Source organism: Oryza glaberrima, chromosome 2 (assembly GCF_000147395.1).
Source record: "Oryza glaberrima chromosome 2, OglaRS2, whole genome shotgun sequence".
Lineage (NCBI taxonomy): Eukaryota > Viridiplantae > Streptophyta > Magnoliopsida > Poales > Poaceae > Oryza > Oryza glaberrima.
Window position 1 is genome coordinate 24932685 of NC_068327.1, and position 19507 is coordinate 24952191.

At 45.1% G+C, this 19507-nt stretch overlaps 3 protein-coding genes across 3 annotated transcripts; all 3 read left to right on the forward strand.

Annotated features, from left to right (window-relative positions):
- The first annotated feature begins 1304 nt into the window (after nucleotides 1-1304).
- Nucleotides 1305-3211, forward strand: LOC127764040 (CBS domain-containing protein CBSX5-like). The gene is made up of 2 exons (XM_052288850.1): nucleotides 1305-1771; nucleotides 1893-3211. The coding sequence occupies exons 1-2, from the start codon at nucleotides 1404-1406 to the stop codon at nucleotides 2776-2778; spliced, it is 1254 nt and encodes a 417-aa protein (XP_052144810.1). The 5' UTR covers nucleotides 1305-1403; the 3' UTR covers nucleotides 2779-3211.
- A 3340-nt stretch (nucleotides 3212-6551) lies between these two features.
- On the forward strand, nucleotides 6552-14153 carry LOC127764780 (expansin-B16). The gene is made up of 4 exons (XM_052289695.1): nucleotides 6552-6968; nucleotides 8258-8564; nucleotides 9276-9405; nucleotides 13433-14153. The coding sequence occupies exons 1-4, from the start codon at nucleotides 6782-6784 to the stop codon at nucleotides 13625-13627; spliced, it is 819 nt and encodes a 272-aa protein (XP_052145655.1). The 5' UTR covers nucleotides 6552-6781; the 3' UTR covers nucleotides 13628-14153.
- An 837-nt stretch (nucleotides 14154-14990) lies between these two features.
- Nucleotides 14991-19025, forward strand: LOC127761225 (sphingolipid delta(4)-desaturase DES1-like). The gene is made up of 2 exons (XM_052285485.1): nucleotides 14991-15410; nucleotides 17914-19025. Exons 1-2 carry the CDS (start codon nucleotides 15246-15248, stop codon nucleotides 18733-18735), a joined length of 987 nt encoding a protein of 328 aa, XP_052141445.1. The 5' UTR covers nucleotides 14991-15245; the 3' UTR covers nucleotides 18736-19025.
- The last annotated feature ends 482 nt before the right edge of the window (nucleotides 19026-19507 follow it).

Sequence of the window (19507 nt, forward strand, 5' to 3'; positions counted from 1 at the left end):
GTAGAGTTTAGGTTGTTCCTACACGTAATAATTCTAGTGGAATTCCACTACTATGGAAAGTACTCATAAGAGTAATATTTATGGTCATAGTCTTATGATTTTCTGAGGCTCTATATGGGACGCTGGATTGGGCCTACAACTTTACTGATTGGATTAGGCACAATCCAATTTAGCAGTTTGGTGGTCACCCAAATATAATCGTGAATGAAACAAAATCCAGTTGGGCCAAAAACTGATCCATGCAAAAGTTGCATGGGCTTCCCCAACAGAGAGCAAATCCAATGCCCTCGTGGAAATTAGATTGATGTATCATCCCTCCTGTCAGTTGACTGAAGGGAGAGATCTCAGTCATGTATTAGCACTTGTTACATTTGACTAGCCAAACTGTGAAAGCAAAGGCAACTAGGCAAGCACGATGGTCTGAGATAATTCGTTGGAGTTTCATCCTTCAACCACTCTGTTGTGGGCTTGTGGCAAACATACTACTAGTACCAATACTTGTTCAATTTGTCTTTCGCTATAGCAAGCGGCCAAGCAGGTGGATGCAAGAAAAGCCGCACATGGTTGGACTCAGTCACCTGATCAGCTGTGCAAGAAAAGGCACACATGCATGGTTGGACTATTTACCTGATCAGCTGCCACGGCGGACGCGATGGCGAATTCAGAGAAAGATGCGTCCTGTCCCCGTACGACGCAGTAGCGTCCAAATCTCAAAATATCAAAATATTTCGCATACAGATTCACAGATCCAATTCTTTTCAGAACGCGGACACTGGGGCACAGCCCTTGAACAAGCTGTTCAGGAGACGCGAAGTATGAGTATAATCTAGTCATATAGCCCCATGGTTTTAATTAGAAGAAGAACACGTCGACCTGCCGTGCCAAAAACACAGCTATTATACGAGTTAAAAAAAAAAAAAGAAAAACACAGCTGTTGTCGCGTCGACGCGCCGTACCTATCGAGACGGACGATGGCAGATCACATTGCGGCGGTTGGGGCCGTATCGCTACGCGACGAGGAGATGATGCACGGCGCCGCAAGATGCCGCCGAATAGCGCGGTTCGGCTCGCTTATCTATCAGTCTATCACTTTCCATGGAACTTCCTGGTCGTAGATCAGGCGTCCTACCTCCCATTCCGTACAGATGAAGATGGGTGGGGTAGCTGTGAAAACTGTTACTCCACAGTAGTACACATGCAACAGCGTTCCAAACATCGCTGCAAAATCTACAAATCACGGCATACTACTACATCCGCGCACCTGCTTTGCTCGTCGACGATTATAAATACCCTTCACTAGTTCGCTGAAATATAGACACTTCCACCCATTTGCACCGCCATTTCGACCGGCCGGGGCAGTAGTGTACTACGTATACTGTATACAGTTCCCGATCGACGCGTGCATGGCGGCGAGCCTTCTGTCCCACGTCGTGTCCGATCTCTGCATCGGCAAGCCGCCGGCGCGCGTGCTGCCGCCGTCCACTCCCGTCGCGGCCGCCCTCGCCGCGCTCCGCACCGGAGATGACCCCTTCGTCTTCGTCGTCGACGCTGATGAGGCGCTCCGCCACTCCCACGGGAAGAAGATCGCCGCGGGGTGCGTCGTCGTCAAGGTTAGCGTCGCGGACGTGCTCTGCTACGTGTGCGGCGACGCGGACAACCTCAGCGACCCCGCGGCCGCGCTCGGCCGGCCCGTGTCCGCGCTCGCGGCGGCCGTGCACGCTGGTGGTGGCGATCATCACGGCGCCGCCCTCCGCGTCGACTCGCACACAAGGTACGCACGTGACAGCCGGCGCCGCCGCTGTTAATTCCGCTGTTGATTCATCAGCCGTGGAATGCGACGACTCAAACCGGGAATCGAATTGAACTGTGTGTGATCTGGTCCAACTTTGCAGCCTGCTCGACGCCATTGACGCGCTGCTGAGCAACGACGCCCAGACCCTGCTCGTCCCGCTCCACGCGCACGCCGCCCGCAGCAGGAAGCACCACCACGTACACGTCTCCGGCTGCTCCCCGGCCAACCCCGCCGCCGCCACTGACAACTGCGTGCTGACGCGGGAAGACATCGTCCGCCACCTCTTCAGCTACTCCATCTCCCTGTTCGCCCCCGTCGCGGCGCGCACCGTCGCCTCCCTCGGCCTCGTCCGCCGGGACGTGCACGCCGTGCACGCAGACGACGACGCGCTCGACGCCATCTCGCTCCTGCGGAGATCCATCGCGGACGGCACCGCCGTGGCCGTCGTCGCCGATGACGACGCCCTGGTCGGCGAGATCTGCCCCGGAGTTCTCGGCTCGTGCGACATCGAGTCGGCGTCCGCGGCCTTCGCCGCGCTCTCCGCCGGCGACGTCATGACGTACATAGACTGCTCGTTGTCTCCGCCGGAGTTCTTGCTTCGCTCCATCAGGGCGCAGCTCAAGGGCAGGGGCATGGACGCCATGGCCGACCTCATGGACGCCGCGGACGACGCTGCCTCGTCTCTGCCGTTATCCCCATCGTCTTCCTCGTCGGCATCGTCCGACGAGGACTCACCTTTTGGGCGTGCGCGGCGCGCAAGGAGGTCGTCGTCGGGAAGCTTCAGGTGGAGGTCGACGAAGGACGTCGCCGCATGCCATGCTGGGAGCTCGCTGGTGGCAGTCATGGCGCAGGCTCTTGCGCACCGAGTCGGGTACGTCTGGGTCGTCGACGAGGTCAGCGGCGCGCTAACCGGAGTCGTGAGCTTCGCAGATGTACTTGCGGTGCTCCGGGAGCATCTCCGTGCTGGTGATACGCAGATGAACTGACGAATTAGCAGTTCATTTGCAGTTTTGCACATGTGCAAGTGTAAATTACACGAGACATGAGATAAATTTGGCCCATGAGCCACGGACTTCCTTTTCGAGAGTCCAGCCCGTAAAAGAGCATTTAGGCCCAAGCCTAACAAGAACTTGCAGTTCTGCTACCAACAAGGTTTGACACATCGAAATCAGTCTAGAGGCCGCAACTTTGGCCCAGCAGACTGCCAGACTTACTCAGGATGGGAATGGTTAGGATATGGATCTAACCTAAACCGTTTTAAGTGAGTTTATTGATCCATGAATTTAATAGGGTCAATTCATCAAGAATCTGTTATATCAATAGATTATCTATGGATATCCAAATGGTTCAACTATTTTATTGGTAGACAAAAAAACTCGTATTACATGTATGGAAAACTCATGCCCGAAATTTTTAAACTCACATTCGCATTATAAAAACTTATCAAATTTTATTAAATTTTGTAGAGATGATTTATTATATAGAGAAGAAACTTTGTTCAAATTTTAAGCCATTTAGACATGCGTGGCCCACGATGCATTACTAAGATCCAAAAATTATAGTTACATGTGTGTAAAACTCGGTCTCAAAATTTTTAAACTCGCGTTCACACTTTGAAAAATTGTTAAATTTTGAATTTTGTAGGAATGATTTATTATATAGAGAAGCAACTTAGTACAAATTGAAACATTTATATATATGAAGTCATTTTGGGTCGAACCCCTTAAACCTTTGTTCTAATGGTTTGAGTTGTTTGGTCAATTTATATTTTTAGAGCAACCCTAAAAATTCGTTAGGATAAATTTACGAAAGGTTTAGTGGGTAAATGGATCTACCCTAGCACTTTTAGCCCAAAAATTCCTAGTGACAGGCTCGTTACCAGGCTTGGGCCGTGGGCCATTTTTTTTCTTATTGTGGTGCGCAAGTTCTTCGTATCCTATAAATCATCTTTTGTAGAGTCCCTTTTGTATCCAAAAGTGTATGCATATGATATGAGCCACGAAAGCGAAACCCTTTCTGCACAGAAACCCTTTGAGAGGAAAGCCCGGCCAGTCAATTTGCGGCTTTGCGTTCGATCCGGCCTCCCTGCCACACCGCATCCGGCACGCCTCATAACACGGAACGCGCGCGTAAAGCCGCTGTTCCCGTCCGTCACCGCCGCTCTTTCCCGCCTACAAAAGGCACGAACCCCCAACTAGCCCGTGTCTCTCGTCTTGGACCTCTAGCCGCATCCCGCATGGGATGCCTGCACGGCCCGACAATAAGCTACTCCAGGATTCACACCGGAGGCGCCGCCGCGCTTTCGGTTAAGCACGAAGAACAAATGCGCAGAACCACCCAGATCCCTCCACATTGTCACCGGCTCATGCGCCTCTCGTTCTCACAAGCGGTGAGAAAACGAGAAAATAAACGCGATCTGCTCGAACGGCCCGTAACTGTACTTGTAGTACATTATTCTTTTCACTTTCTTTTTTGAGATGGTATTAGTATGCACTACTCGTACGTACATTATTCGGTTTCACGTGGAGTCAGGCGATCGTCGATTCGATCGAGCTTAACAGCCCGGAAAGAGAGAAAGGAGAAGAACGTAGTGGAGCATATCGAGTACGTACAGTAAGTTGGGCCCGTGGTTCCGTACTCGGCAGCGTCTGCTCTAAGCAATCTACAGTGGATTAGCGGTTGGTAGGCTCGTGTTTAGCTTAATTAACACACTTTGCGAGTTTAACTGTTTAAGCAGGGAGCTGTGTGCATAGCGGAGTAGCCAGTCCAGCAGGAATGCCACCCAAAATTTACGCCTCCCTCTGAACTCTGCAACCATGGATTAATAATCCATGCAGAGGAAATGGTGGCAATTCGTGGAGCTCTGAGATGAGCTCTTAATGATGTGGACCATGGAAGGAATGGACCTTCGCTGTGCTGGCTTGGGACCTTTCTGGTTCACTAACTCTTGAAACTCTGACAGCAGGTTACCAGTAACCTGTGTAACTGTGATTCTGTGAATAGTTTAGGTAGGTTAGCGTAGTACTACAGTACTTTTAACGTTTTTGTTCTGATTGAATGAACCGCGCTCGGGTCCAAGAAAAATTTATAGCCCTGGTCCCACTGAACACGTGGTGCTTCATTGAGATTACTCAGATTACAGATCACAATAGTGAGAGATCCTGTCCGTTTGTGCCACACCCAAGGTAACAACAGCCCCATGACAATAAACCTGTGTTTGGCGACGCTCAAACGTAATCGAAATCAAAGCAGTGTTAACTTAGCTCACCTAACGCATGCATGGCTCACCAAACGAATACTATAACAGGAAATTCTGCAGAGGAAATCGATCGACCATATTGACCCATGGTGATCACACGAATCTTATCCTCTAAAGCCAACAAAAATGCAGGCAATATACAAATTAAAGTAGCCCGGCCGGAAGATCAATCACTGATGAAAAGTTGGAGAAAGGAACCAAACATGGACTGTCAGATCACAGTGTAGTGGCAATATAAACTGTGCGGACTGAGACTGACTCCAACAAGTAGCCAGCCATTTACAACTGGGTTTACAAGCAAGAAGCAACAGACCGATAATTAACGGACGCAAAATGTACTTTCGGTCTTTCACCCAACTACCTCCCGGCCTCCTTCCCCATGTACGTACGTACTCCTACGAAGCCGGTGCCGCAAAACCGCAACGGTCAATCCATCCGGCGAAGCGAGATCGATCGATACGGCCGCCGCCGCTCCGCTCGATCGATCCGCATCACGCAACGGACACACGCACACGGTGTCGTACGTACGTGTACTCTCGTGGGCGCGGCCGGATCGGAGCGTGCCGCGCGCGCTCACATGGCGAGAGGCCGGGGCCGGGGATGATACAGCGCGGCTTCTGGCGGCCGTGTCCGGCGTTCCGGGCCTTCCGGCTTCGATCGGCACGTACAACATTAAACCGTGGCATCCGTGTTCTTCCGCGCCCCCACCATCTTCACGGCGCGCAGCTTTGGTGCCGTCCTTGATCATCATTACCTTTGCTGAGACAAGAAGATCACCGAGGAAGTAGATCAACCCGCTGGCGTGTTTACGGCCGGGGAGGTCCATATATATGTGGGTTATTTAATTTTTAAGGGTGTTCATTTGGAGTTCAAGGTGACTGGGAGCTGCAACCGGTTTGCATTTTTGTGGAGTTCACACATGCAAACTCTATTTTGTTAGGACTGATGTTAAGGCGTATGATACAAATTATCAAGGACAACAATGTGAATAAATATAATTTGACAAATCGAACAATATTTGTTGCTCAGACAGGAAGAAAAAATTGTAATTTAACAAAATACAAAGCCAAATAAAAAGTAAGATTTGAAGGAAGAGACGTCCCACCAAACATGTTTTAAGAATAAATTACAAGCGTGTTGGGAATTAAATATGGGACTTTAGAGTTAAAACCACACATCTCTTACCACTGCAATATCAAATAGGTCTACTATATACCACAGTTATAATCGAGCGTGCAAAGTTACTCATAAGAAAAAAGAAACATATATCAACAGTGGGATTAATTATCCTGGACGACCATAAACAAGCCCCCCCATCAATCATGTGGCAAAAGTCAAGCTCGCCCCATTATAGCACCAACCGAGAAAACGGGCGGCTGGGGTTACCCATGTTGATCGATTAAGCACTAGTCCTCCATATATGCGTGTACAAAAACTGCATGCCACCACCAACTTTTTTCTACCGTTGTCCACACATTATAAATCCAGCCACCACCCTAGTGTACTCTGCAGGCCCGTGCATCCCCCATTCCCCTGTGTCCCGTTCGTTCCATTTGTGCAGCGAGCTAGCGTCCATCCTGAGCTCTCAGAGCTTCGGGGACTGGGGCTTCTCGAAGGCTTAAAAGCGACCCACGCACAGGGGGAGTGAGAGGAGTGAGAGTGAGCTGCTCCTGCACAAACAAGACGGCAGTAGCGACAGGATAGCTGCTTCGATCAGCTAGCTCTTCGCTATGGCAGCCTTCTCCTCGAGCTCGTCTGCTCCCATGTTGATACGCTCCGTGCTCTTCGTGTCTCTCCTGTCCGCCGCGTTCGTCTTCGACTCCGGCGAGGCTGGTGCGGCGCACAGGGTGGTCGACCCGGAGTGGCACCCGGCCACGGCCACCTGGTACGGCAGCGCTGACGGCGACGGCAGCGACGGTGAGCTCTAGCTCCTACCACTTAATTAAACCCTGCAGCTGCTACGACATCATTAACCTGATTCCTTTACCTTCCAAGAGAGTAGATAAGCTTAATTAATTTACGTTCGCGAAAATTAAGCTTCAAGTCTTCAACAATGGCGGCCTTCGGTCCCCTGTGCAGAATGCACGCATTGCGCGCTGCGACTGACGCATCAGGCCGGGTTTTCGTTCTTTTCTCCTTTGATGATTATTCCAGATCACACTTGGTATTAACCGTCAGATGCGCATCCTATAGCTGCAGTGTTTCTAGCTTCCTAAGAAAATGGAGTACTTCTAGCCGTTGGCACATTTTTGGCGCCTCTCCTCTCGGTAGTTGTCCCGGAATTTCGGCGGGCCTACGTGCATTCCCGCACCAATGTCACGCTAGGACGGGCGCGTCCGGAGCCTTTAAGATTCGTGCATGTTTGTGATTGTGAAAGATTATAAATTTATAATGGCCGGCACACGAGCGTGGAGCCTAGCTAGGGCGTGCCCCTGTGTCGGGTCCTTTAGCTTTGCCGCATTTACGAGTAGCTAGGAACGTACCAACACGGGAAACTGAGGAAAACCCAGCCGCTTTAATCCACCGACACTCCCGGTATATTTTGCGCCGGACACAAGCAAACAAATGAGTGGGCATACGGCCGGAGAAATTAACTACTGACAAAATTTCCACCGTTTGTTATCATGGGCGAACTGCATAAAGTGCACACACCTGAGACCTGACAATGCTGAACTTACGTTAGGTTTGTTCTCTGTTACCACGAGGGCACCACACTTAACGCAATAACGCATATTCACAAAGTTCCTGATGTCTTCCTGTCCGTTATATATACAGCCATTCACATCTCGGCTAGCTACCCTCGCACAAATGATCGCGTTGCCCCGTGGCCACTGGCCAGTATAAATTTTTACCAGATCTGAGTCACCCAGTGCCCACCATGAGGCCACGATGGATGTTTCCATGTGTAAGCTTTCCCTTCCCGTTTTCTAGTATCTGGCACACTACGGCCCAAATTAACGAACTGTTCATTGCGTGTCCATGCAAGCATCAAGCATGCATGCATGTCTTCTTCCTTGACTGTCCATGGGCCCGGTCGGCAGTAAACTTCTATACAACCATCGTCCAAAAATGTAGTAACTTAGATTAGACCAATTTTAAATTACGAATCTCATTTTAGATGACGGGTAATCACGTGAGCATTTCTAATTTCAGAGTTGTAACCTGTTTGGCTGTATGTATGTACGTTTTTTTTTTTTTTTTTGCAGGCGGCGCGTGTGGATACGGGACGCTGGTGGACGTGGTGCCGATGAAGACGCGGGTGGGCGCGGTGAGCCCCGTGCTGTTCAAGGGCGGCGAGGGGTGCGGCGCCTGCTACAAGGTGCGTTGCCTCGACGCCAGCATCTGCTCGCGCCGCGCCGTCACGGTCATCGTCACCGACGAGTGCCCCGGCGGCGTCTGCGCCTTCGGCCGCACGCACTTCGACCTCAGCGGCGCCGCCTTCGCCAGGCTCGCCGTCGCCGGCCACGGCGGCCAGCTGCAGAACCGAGGCGAGATCTCGGTGGTGTACCGCAGGTGAGCACCTAACAGTACATTTACTCAGCTTATTATACTACAGTATTGCATAGCCTGGGGGGCAGAGGCAGATCGTGCACGGCGTACGTCGTGGTGGTCCGTACGTTGTTGTTGGCATGCCTGACGTTTACTGAGAGAACGCAGCCACTTGGAACTGAAAAGAAAGCCAGTTGGAACTCTGTCAAAAAGTACGTATCCTGCAGGCTGCAGCTGGTACTACCGCTGTATTTTTTCCCTGCCCGGCAATTGTACAGCATGCTTAATTAATTAGAGTAGGCACGAAGGTTAAAAATGTCGAGGCATAAATTAATGAGGAGGAAGACACTGTCAGATCTGAAGTACAGAGAGGACCATGGTCCATGGTGAACATATGCCTCTGCGTCTGCGCTCGCAGTAGTTGGACTGTTGGAGTGTTGGATCTTGGAGGCGCCATGCGATGCAAGACTCCTCTCGTCTCGACCTCCCGGTGTGGACGTGTGGTCATCCATGCCTTCTCTCCATTCACAGATTCACTGCATGCTAGTCTGGATACCGTGAAGAAATTAAAGAGGCCGGCCGGGCAGGGCACACCATGGAAAACGCAATGCTAGATGGAGTAGCTGGTAGCTGCAGAGTTCACGCTTGTCATATTCATATCGTGCGACGAAACAGTTTTTACGGTTTTACTACTAACGATAGCTGCATGCTCACAAGTTTGTCGTCGTTTTTCAGGACGGCGTGCAAGTACGGGGGGAAGAACATTGCCTTCCACGTGAACGAGGGCTCGACGACCTTCTGGCTCTCGCTTCTCGTCGAATTCGAGGATGGAGACGGCGACATTGGATCCATGCAGCTAAAACAGGTAAAAGAAATGGTCCAACTCGATTGCCGTCAATTTCAGGTCCTGGCAAGTAATAGTACTGCTTCTGCCTTTGCATTCCCAATTGTCGCTCACTTACATAGTTGCACGCACTCTACTCAACTTGCATAGTACACTTACCTGATAGCAGGGGGGAAATGGTGTTTTAGATGAGTAAATATATTGTACAGTGCTCTGCTTTCATGGCATCCATGCATGTGAGTCAGGGATGGATCACTCTTCTCAGTTCTCACATGTGGTTGGGGGACACGGCTGATGATTTCCTGGACGAACAGGCAGCAAAGGAGTAGGCCCTTTGCTTTGTTGCCCCCTTTTGTCCAGGGCAACAGATCTATAGTTCTAGAATCGCATGTTGAAAGAACTGCGCCAAGCTAAAAAGAAACTACTATACCGATTATCTAATGATAACTTGTAGTACTAATTTTATAGTACTTGAATGTAAATAATTCAGTACTTGCTTGCTATATTTTGAGATGGTGGGAGTAGCTCCTTGCAGTTTTTTCTTGCTCGTTATACATTTCTGCAGCCATATGTTACCTACTACACCATTTGTTATACTGTACTAGTATCACCCTTCCAAACCCCTACTGGTTTCAGGCAACTTTTTCCACCACGCATATTGAAACATATCCATTAATCCATCTATCCACCATGGGTGCCATTCTAGTTGACAGCCCAAAACAAGTGCCCTGCTTGGCCCCCTTTTAGGCTTCTTGGCTGTGTTCGGCATCACCTTTTCCCAATCCTTCTCCCACATTTTCTGCGCGCACGCTTTTTAAACTGCTAAACGGTGTGTTTTTTATAAAAAATTTCTATACAAAAGTTGCTTAAAAAAATCAAATTAATCCATTTTTTAAAAAAACTAGGAAGGTGGCCCGCGCGCATGCACGGGCACTTATATTATTAAAAGGTAAGATTTTTATTGTTTGTTCAAAAATTTTGTAACTAAAGTTTGGATACTTTTATTTTGCAATATTTTTTGTAATAATTTAAGGGTTATATTTTTTTAAGGTATCTTGAAATCCATTCACAAACTTTTGAGTAGGAGATGGATTAAGTACTTACGACTTTTAAATCATGTTTTCTTTCTCGAGTAAATAATAAATTATTGCTTGTAGTATAGTTACAAATGAAAAATACGGGAGCAAGATACTCAAAATTCTTGTGATTAAATCATCTCATGAAGACGCATGACATAATAAGAAAGGGAGGGAAGCATATACATGGAGAAAAAAATAAAGGGAAAAATGAAAATGTGGAGGGGAAGCATAGGTACCCACGTACGTAGATGCGTACCGAAGGTGGAGAGGTGGGACCTCGTAGTATTTAGTTTGTTCTAAGATCAATTTAATCTAATGGTTTATAATATTGGACCCACCGATTTAAGTGAAAATCAAGTAATACATACTTTGCTTTTTTTTTTCCTTAGAATTTTTAATATTTTCTCTAATTTATTAGAGCAACACGTGGTAGCTTGGGGGAATTTTAAGAAATTTTAATGGACTTACCACATGTGATTAGAATATTAACCATGTAATATATATATATGGGATATATGTTAATATTCGTTCCAGCTTCGTCCATGTTTATATACATTGCTAGCAAGCCATTAGAAGTCTAATTAATACTAGTACATATTTTGACACCTATTTACAATTGTTCATAGTAGCTCTTACAGATTCATCTTAGGCTCTTGATTATGCGTTGATCACCAATTTACTGATCACCAAGACTCGCATGAAAAAAAATACTACTTAGGGTTTAGGACAACTGACATTGATGAATTATCTGATTTATGTGATAGCCATTAGAAGTAGTACATATTTTGACACCTATTTACAATTGTTCATAGTAGTTCTTACAGATTTATCTTACGATCTTGATTATGCGTTGATCACCAATTTACTGATCACCAAGACTCGCATGAAAAAAATATGTACTACTTAGGGTTTAGAACAACTGAAATTGATGAATTATCTTATTTATGTGATAGCTATTTGAGATTATAAACTAATGAATTAACTTCTAAAAAGTTAAAAAGTTGTTTTAAAAAGCACCATTTAGGAACTTGGAAAGCGTGGAGCGTGCAAACAAAAATCCAAAAGATGGAGTCGGAAAAAAAATATGGCCTTAAACTCCCTTATAACACTCTTTTCCTAGTAAGAGTTCTATTGATATTCACTAATATTGTGCTCATATTTGTAACATAATGATTTCTTTCAACTGTAATAACAAATAATAGAAAATCCAAATACGACATAACACAATACATTATAATTATTATGTAATCAACTCTTGGTTTCAGGTTAAATAGAGCTAAGTGATAGAAAAACTCAACCCACGGTGATTAATTCTTCTCTCGTTGCATCACACCTTTAATTTTCTTTTTATGTTATTAACAAAATTAATCATCTCCATATACGATTTGATATGTGGCAAAGCAGTAGCACTGCAGCAGTCATGATCAACTTAGATGCCTCAGACACGATGCTTTGTCACAAAGTGCGAAAGGCAAAGGTGCAAACATGCATTGTGCAGCAAGCCAAAAAACGAAAACTTTGGACACTTTATTTATTAACAATAGATCCGATGATGATTTAAATAATAGGTCCACCGGTTCTAGTGGAAATGTAAATTAGTTAATATAGATTTTAAATTGTTAATTTAATGGGTGCACACTATAATGGTGTAGACTTTATTTTAAAATAGTGCATTATTTGAGAATAATAATACAAAGTAATGAGTACACCGATTTAAGTAAAAATTATCTTATATTATTAATTTAATGGGTAAACATATAATGGTGTAAATTTTAGTTACCTGTGTTTATAAGAGTTATATGATGGTATATTCTTTGTTTGTAAAATTATGATTATTTAATATAGAGTGTGGATTCTAATCCCTCGAGGGGATATCCCCTCGTATATCTTTTTCTTCCAAATTCGATGCAAATAGTTGTGAAAAATTCTGAAAAAAATTGACAATGTAGAGTATAATGATACCTACTGGTCCACTAAAATTCATGTTCAAATTCGATCTACACATCGAGAAACAAAAAAGACAAATTTAGATATAAACAGTACGCTACTATTCATACGCTGAATTTGTCTTTTTTATATCTCGACGTGTGAGTTGAGTTTGGACTTAAGATTTTGTGGAGTTGTATATATGTGTTGTATGAATGTTGTCAAATTTTTCCAGAATTTTTCATAACCGTTTAGATGGTTTTTGAGCAAACGAGGGAACATCCCCTCGAGGGATTAGAATAGTTTCCCTTTAATATATATATCAATTGTATAAATGGAAAAAAGAAGAAAAAAGGAAAACAAATGGAGGGAGCCGTACGTACTACATACCCACATGTACGTACGTGACCACGGGGAAAGATGAGAGGTGGGACCCATAGTATTTTGTTTGTTTTATGCTCAATTTTATCTAACGGTGTATAATATTGAACCCACCAATTTAAATGAAAATTAAGGACTAGATGTTTTGCTTTTTTATTAGAATTTCTAGGAATTTCTCTAATTTATTAGAGCGCCACGTGGCAACTTGAGAGCGATTGTAGGAAGTTTAATGGACTTTTAGTATATAATAGAAGATTAGCTAATACTTAATTAATCACATGCTAATGGATCACTCCGTTTTTCGTGCGGAGACAATAAGTTCCCAACCCACATATGCGAACACAGCCTAATTATGCCGCGCTTTTTTAACGTGATCTTTCCTCCATATGAGCACCAACGGTAGCATATGCACTATCCTTTTTTGGTCCAAAAGGTCCGTAATAAACTCCACTATCACCACTCACCGGCCATGCTAGCATCTCTGCTTGTTGGATATCAGACACACAGTACCCTACCACCCTTCATTCTAAAGAGCATTTGTTCTGATTTTCTTAGTGAACACACCGCTACAAGAATTCAAAGATTCTACTCGTAATAGCTGATATTTGGTTAATTACATTCTGGGGTACACTGAGTAATTTGCAATTTTGCCGTGGGTGCAGGCAAACTCGGCACAATGGCAGGACATGAAGCACATCTGGGGGGCCACCTGGAGCCTCACCCCGGGCCCACTGGTGGGGCCCTTCTCGGTGAGGCTGACAACCCTGACCACCAGGCAGACCCTCTCGGCCCAGGATGTCATCCCCAAGAACTGGACCCCCAAGGCCACCTACACCTCTCGCCTCAACTTCGCCTAGAGGAGGCCCCTCCGGCCCATGTTTGATGTTTCGTTGGCTGGGCTCCCCAAGGAGGCCCATACGGCGTGTTTACTTTCGGATGAATTGTGTCGTTCTTGCGTTGCAGATTGGAGTAACTTGTTTTGTGTAGCTATAGCTATTGGTGATACCTGCCTAATAGTGCGTGGGACTGGCATGTGGGCCCAGGTAGCCCTCTCCGAAGCGGGAGAGAGAGCGTGATTTGGTTGGTGTTTTGCTTGCCTTCCTGGGAGGTTTGGGATCCCATGTGGTTAGAGGCCCCGGTGAAAACATCCTCAGGGACTATATAGTTAAGTGCATATATACTTGTATGTGTGTCAAGTAGATGAACTGTATTATGTTCCCTAGCTACTTCCCTGTGCGCCCTGAAGTTTGATCTTTGTGTTTGATTAATTTTTCTCGTTACCAACTAATGTATTAATGTTGGTCTTAAACTGATGTTTGCAGTTATTTGTTCTGAAACTACGCATACAATCAATAATTGGTTTGCCTTCACTTTTTTTTTTTTGCATTATCAATCATCCATAACCTGGCTCTCGTGCTGATTTTGTTAAGTTGTGTTGGTTGTTGCTATGCTGGTAATCTTTTCGCTTATGCTTATATTTATCAGCCAAAATTTAAATTTCCAACCTTAAATTTAGAGTTAATTTTAAGATTTTTTTCATCGAAGTTTATTTTTTAGCCTTTACTTTTAAATCGCTAAAAACGCATATATAAAAGTTTTATTCACAATTTACTTTTTATTTACAAATATACCGTTTCGCTTATCGCGCGAAAAAAGCGAAAGGATGGCTCCGTCCAATTGAGTCCGAGGCTCCGAGCCAAGGCGGATGTTGGAGCAAGATAGATTAGGGAAAACCTTTTGAATATGTTCTAAAGATACTCTTAACACAAATTGTAAGATGGTTTGAACTTAAACTAAGATATATAACTTTTCTTCAAAAATTTTGCCAGACCCGCAACTAGCACAAAACTCACATTATGTGCTCTGATAGTACTCCAATAAGCTCAAGTCTACCAAGGTTTTAGGTAGAGTTAACTTCAAATCGTCACGATCACGGATTCACGGACGAACGGTTCGCCATGTGCACGCTAAGCGACAACCTGGCACGTGAATACGTGACAAAGCCATGTCCTCTCCGTAGGCGGCTAGGCTTGGCACACGGACGGACCAAAACGGCCAGCGCAAGATCTGACGGCCCACATTCACTCCACGCCCATCCCGCCACCGACAGGTGGGCCCAACCCCCACGTTAGTCCCGCATCATTCACCCCGGCAACAGTCTGGACTGCACCGCACGTGCCAGGTGCGTGCGTGCGTGCGTCTCCTCCCCTTCCCTCCCCCCTCCCCCGCGACCCCGGAATAGCCGAACAGGAAACCTCCTCCCATCTCGGCAGGCGGCGGCGGCCCATCGTATCGGGAAACCGGAGCCCCCCAGCCAGCCATCAAATCGACAAGACTCGTAGTCCCCCCCCCCTCGTGCGCTCCCCGTCCCGGCATTGCCGCCGCTGTCTCCGAGGAGTGGAGGTAGACGCGCCGCCGTTTGTCGATCGGATCCTTGCTTTTGCTTGCGGTTGCGGGCGGGGGTTTGGGGTGGCAATGGGCGCCGCGGCGGGGGATGGACGGGAGGAGGAAGGGGTGATGGCGACGGACTTCTTCTGGTCGTACACGGACGAGCCGCACGCGTCGCGGCGCAGGGAGATCCTGGCCAAGCACCCCCAGATCAAGGAGCTCTTCGGCCCGGACCCGCTCGCCTTTCTCAAGGTGGCCGTAACGATCTCTCTTCTCTCTTGCTAAGTGTATCTCTCTGTCACTCTCTTTTTGTGATCTGCCTTGTTCTAGGTGAAATTTTGATGCAATGCGCGCGTCGTAAATTGCTTGCTTGCTCGGACGACGTGCTCCTCGCGAAGCTTCTGTGTCGTTTGCTGAGTTTTTTCTGCGATGCGTGCGGCCCACTTTGCCAATTTGAATTCGGTGCTAGTTTCGTTTATTCAGAGCTGAATATTTCATGTTCTCTGAATCTAGGAACGACTCTTTACCTGCACATGGTTGATTTATCTATTCGTGTATGCGCCTTGCGCCTGTTTTTAATCAGGCACTGACTACGGCTGAAACTTTTCTCAGTTCTCACAATTCATCCGTGGATTTTTTTTCAGTTCCAAGTTAGCAAGTTTTCCTGCCTTTACAATCTGGGATCCCTTAAAATCTAGCTTTACCTCGAATTATTCTATTCGCGTGGTGCTATCCAACAAGACAAACTTCCATGCTTGAAAACATATAGTTACATTTCCTTCCATGGATATAGAATGTCTTTAGCCATGTGGTTGTCAGTGATGCTTGCCATAATAACCTGAACTTCAAATAGTATATCGGTGAAAGAGTAAATGAGCTCACAGATCTGTGATTAACTCAGGTATTCTAGTGGCAAATTTAGCCTCCAAATTTGAAGATAAACCCTTAAGGTGCTGATCCACAGAATTGTTAGGTTGGTTTCGTAGATCCTAATATTTGATGCTATCTGAGCAGCTCGATTGGCCTCAGAATCTGCTTGGCCTTGCTTGCTGGATAAAATTGCTGCCTCATATCACTAGTTACCGACTTGCTTCCTTTGAAGGCATACACTTTCCGGTAGGCCCGGACAACCTAATATCTCAGGACTTGCCTTGCCTAAATAAGTAAATGTAGTGTGGCTTCCAATTGCATTGCAGCGGCCAGCGAGGCACCCACCATGTAATAGTCTCTGTAAGCTTAGCCATTATTATGCAACCTGCCTTATTTGCACATACGATGCATTCTTGGTGGTGGGGACTGGAATAGGGACTTTGGAGCTGTAGTATTCATCTTAGGTTCTAAACTCATATTAGTCATGAAGAAGTAAGGCTTCTTTTCATAAAAGGGGAATTCTTTGCTACTCTCCAACTAGAAGTATCATACTACCTTGACAGGTGTTAAGGATTAACCTCAATTCCCAACATATCTAATGCTATTAACATGGTCACAAAGTCCCTTGGTAAATAATCTTTGTATCCTATGTAAAACTACATTTTGTCTTATCTAGTATAGTACTCATACAATTGATTTCCCACTAACTGCATTTAATTTTATTTCTTTCATCTCACCACAAGCAACCTCATCACAAATTAATTTAGCCATTGGACCAACCATTCGGACGGAGATTCACAAATAGAATTCAATAATTTTGTGGTCTTTTCTTGTGTTGGTTTTCAGTACTTAGCGTGTGTTTCTGTCCTTTTAGGCTTTTGTGTTTTTTATGACTTTTTTGTCATGCGTTTTTGGTTTGTTTGAATTGGTGTAATAATTGGTTGTAGCTCTTTGAGCAAAGGCCGGCATTCTATCCCATTATCTAAAAAAATTAACGTCCAAGATTTACTGTGAATCATACTCATGCCACTTCCTTTGGTTGCTGTATAGTAAGCTATTACCAATTGTTTACAGATCTCCTCTCAACCGTTCAGAAAGTTCCTATTTCAATTATCCTATTAACAGTTAACTCAACAACAACCACAACAACAACAAAAAGTATGCACATGTTCTGTGACAACACTCTGGATCTCATTCAGATTTCTTTAAATGGACCCCTCCTGCCTCCACTTCCAAAATAAATGTGTTATCACTAACAAGCATAAAAGCTCTTAACATGTCACTTGCCAGGATGGTGCTCCACACAATTGTCGACCTATACACCTATAAAGAGAGTACCATTCATTACACCCCTCTCTAATCTTGTCCCGAAAATAGGAAGAGTACTTAGAAGTATAATGTGTTGCTAATTTTGAACATTCAAGCTCCAGAAATCTATGCACCATGGTTTCATGAATTTATGTTGAGATCAGTGTGCTTGAGAAACCCTAATTGTTATATTATCATACTGCCTATTCTGTATGATACCTGACAAGCTATATGGATGCCCAGGGTGTCCTTTCATAGTTCTTATACCTGTTAGGATTTGAATCGTAATGGTCAGTTGTCTGGTTCTCCACTCTCGCTAACGCAATGCTTTAGCTTCATATGCAAAAGAGGTTCCATGCCCTTTATGGCATTTGCCTTTTAGTTCCTCACTATGGATGTAATACCCTCCACTGAGAATTTGTAATACTTGTGGTCTTATGAAATTGATTGGAGTACGATACCTTTCTATTCAGAGTTATCTTTAAAATATCCATTTAGATGGGTATCAATAAGAAAACATCCTTCCATCATTAATTAATGCTTATACGTTTTCGCTTCGTTTGTAACTTTGTTGCAGATTGCTGCAGTTGTATCACTTCAGCTATGGACTGCCACATTACTCCGAGATGCTAGTTGGGTGAAGATACTGACAGTTGCATATTTTTTTGGATCCTTTTTGAACCACAATCTCTTCCTTGCAATCCACGAGCTCAGTCACAATCTTGCATTCACAACTCCGAGCTACAATCGCTGGCTAGGTATATTTGCTAACCTTCCTATCGGTGTTCCCATGTCCATTACATTCCAGAAGTACCACTTGGAGCACCACCGTTTCCAAGGTGTTGATGGAATTGATATGGATATCCCCAGCCAAGCAGAGGCGCATGCTGTTAAGAATACTCTAAGCAAATCTGTATGGGTTGTCTTCCAGCTGTTCTTTTATGCCCTTAGACCGCTGTTCCTCAAGCCAAAACCTCCTGGCCTGTGGGAATTCACCAATCTGATTATCCAGATTGCGCTTGATGCCAGCATGGTGTACTTCTTTGGATGGAAATCACTAGCTTATCTGATACTCTCAACATTTGTTGGTGGTGGCATGCATCCTATGGCTGGACATTTCATCTCAGAGCACTACGTATTCAATCCAGACCAGGAGACTTATTCGTATTATGGACCTTTGAATCTGATGACATGGCATGTTGGATACCACAATGAGCACCATGATTTCCCAAGAATTCCAGGAACAAGACTGTACAAGGTAAGGGAAATCGCACCAGAGTATTACAACAATCTGAAATCATACAAATCTTGGAGCCAGGTGATATACATGTACATCATGGACCGAACTGTTGGTCCTTTCAGCCGGATGAAGAGAAAGGCGCCGAAAAAAGATTCATAGATTTATGCATTTAGATTGGTTTGTTTCAGATGACATTTTCTGTGCGCATATGGTCATATATATGGTTGTTAGACATGGTCATGTGTGCTTGTATGCAGTGGGATACGATACTCGATAAGTCGATATTTCTTTGTTATTCATTTTGTTCCGTCCACACTAGAAGCAGCGTTTCAGTGTTACTGTAACTCATGAAACTGTAACCATGGCACCGAATGAAAATTTTGTAGTATCATCAATGTATGGTGTAGAAAAGTGCTGGTGTTGTTTACTTCATTGCCAAAATAAACCTCACAATTATTATTGGTAAGACAACAAACCAACAAGATTTACTAATGCAACCTCACAATTGCCAAACAAACGGTAAGGTCTGTTGCGGAATGTTGCAACTGGCGACTCCGATGTGCCAGTAATGTTCCTGAAAAAAAGTTTGCCTTAGTTTTTGCCCATACCGTATAAGAATTTTATCCTTATTTTTATAATTCATCATTTCAGCATTACTGGCATCAGATTTAAGAGCCTGTTTAGAGACGTTTCTGATTAGCTACAGTTTCTTACAGAATTAGAAGCTTTTCCAAGCAGTTCAACTGCAGTTTCTTACTCTGAAAGACTGTAATGGTAGAATTTAGAAAAAAAAACTAAAAAGAATTTAGAAAAATAAACTAAAACTATAAGGTAGAAAAACCAGTTTTGATTATCTCTAGTTCTACCCTAATCAAGCTTTGGTTCCACTACTTTTTTGTTTTGCATCAAACGGCTCACATGAGATTAGGGG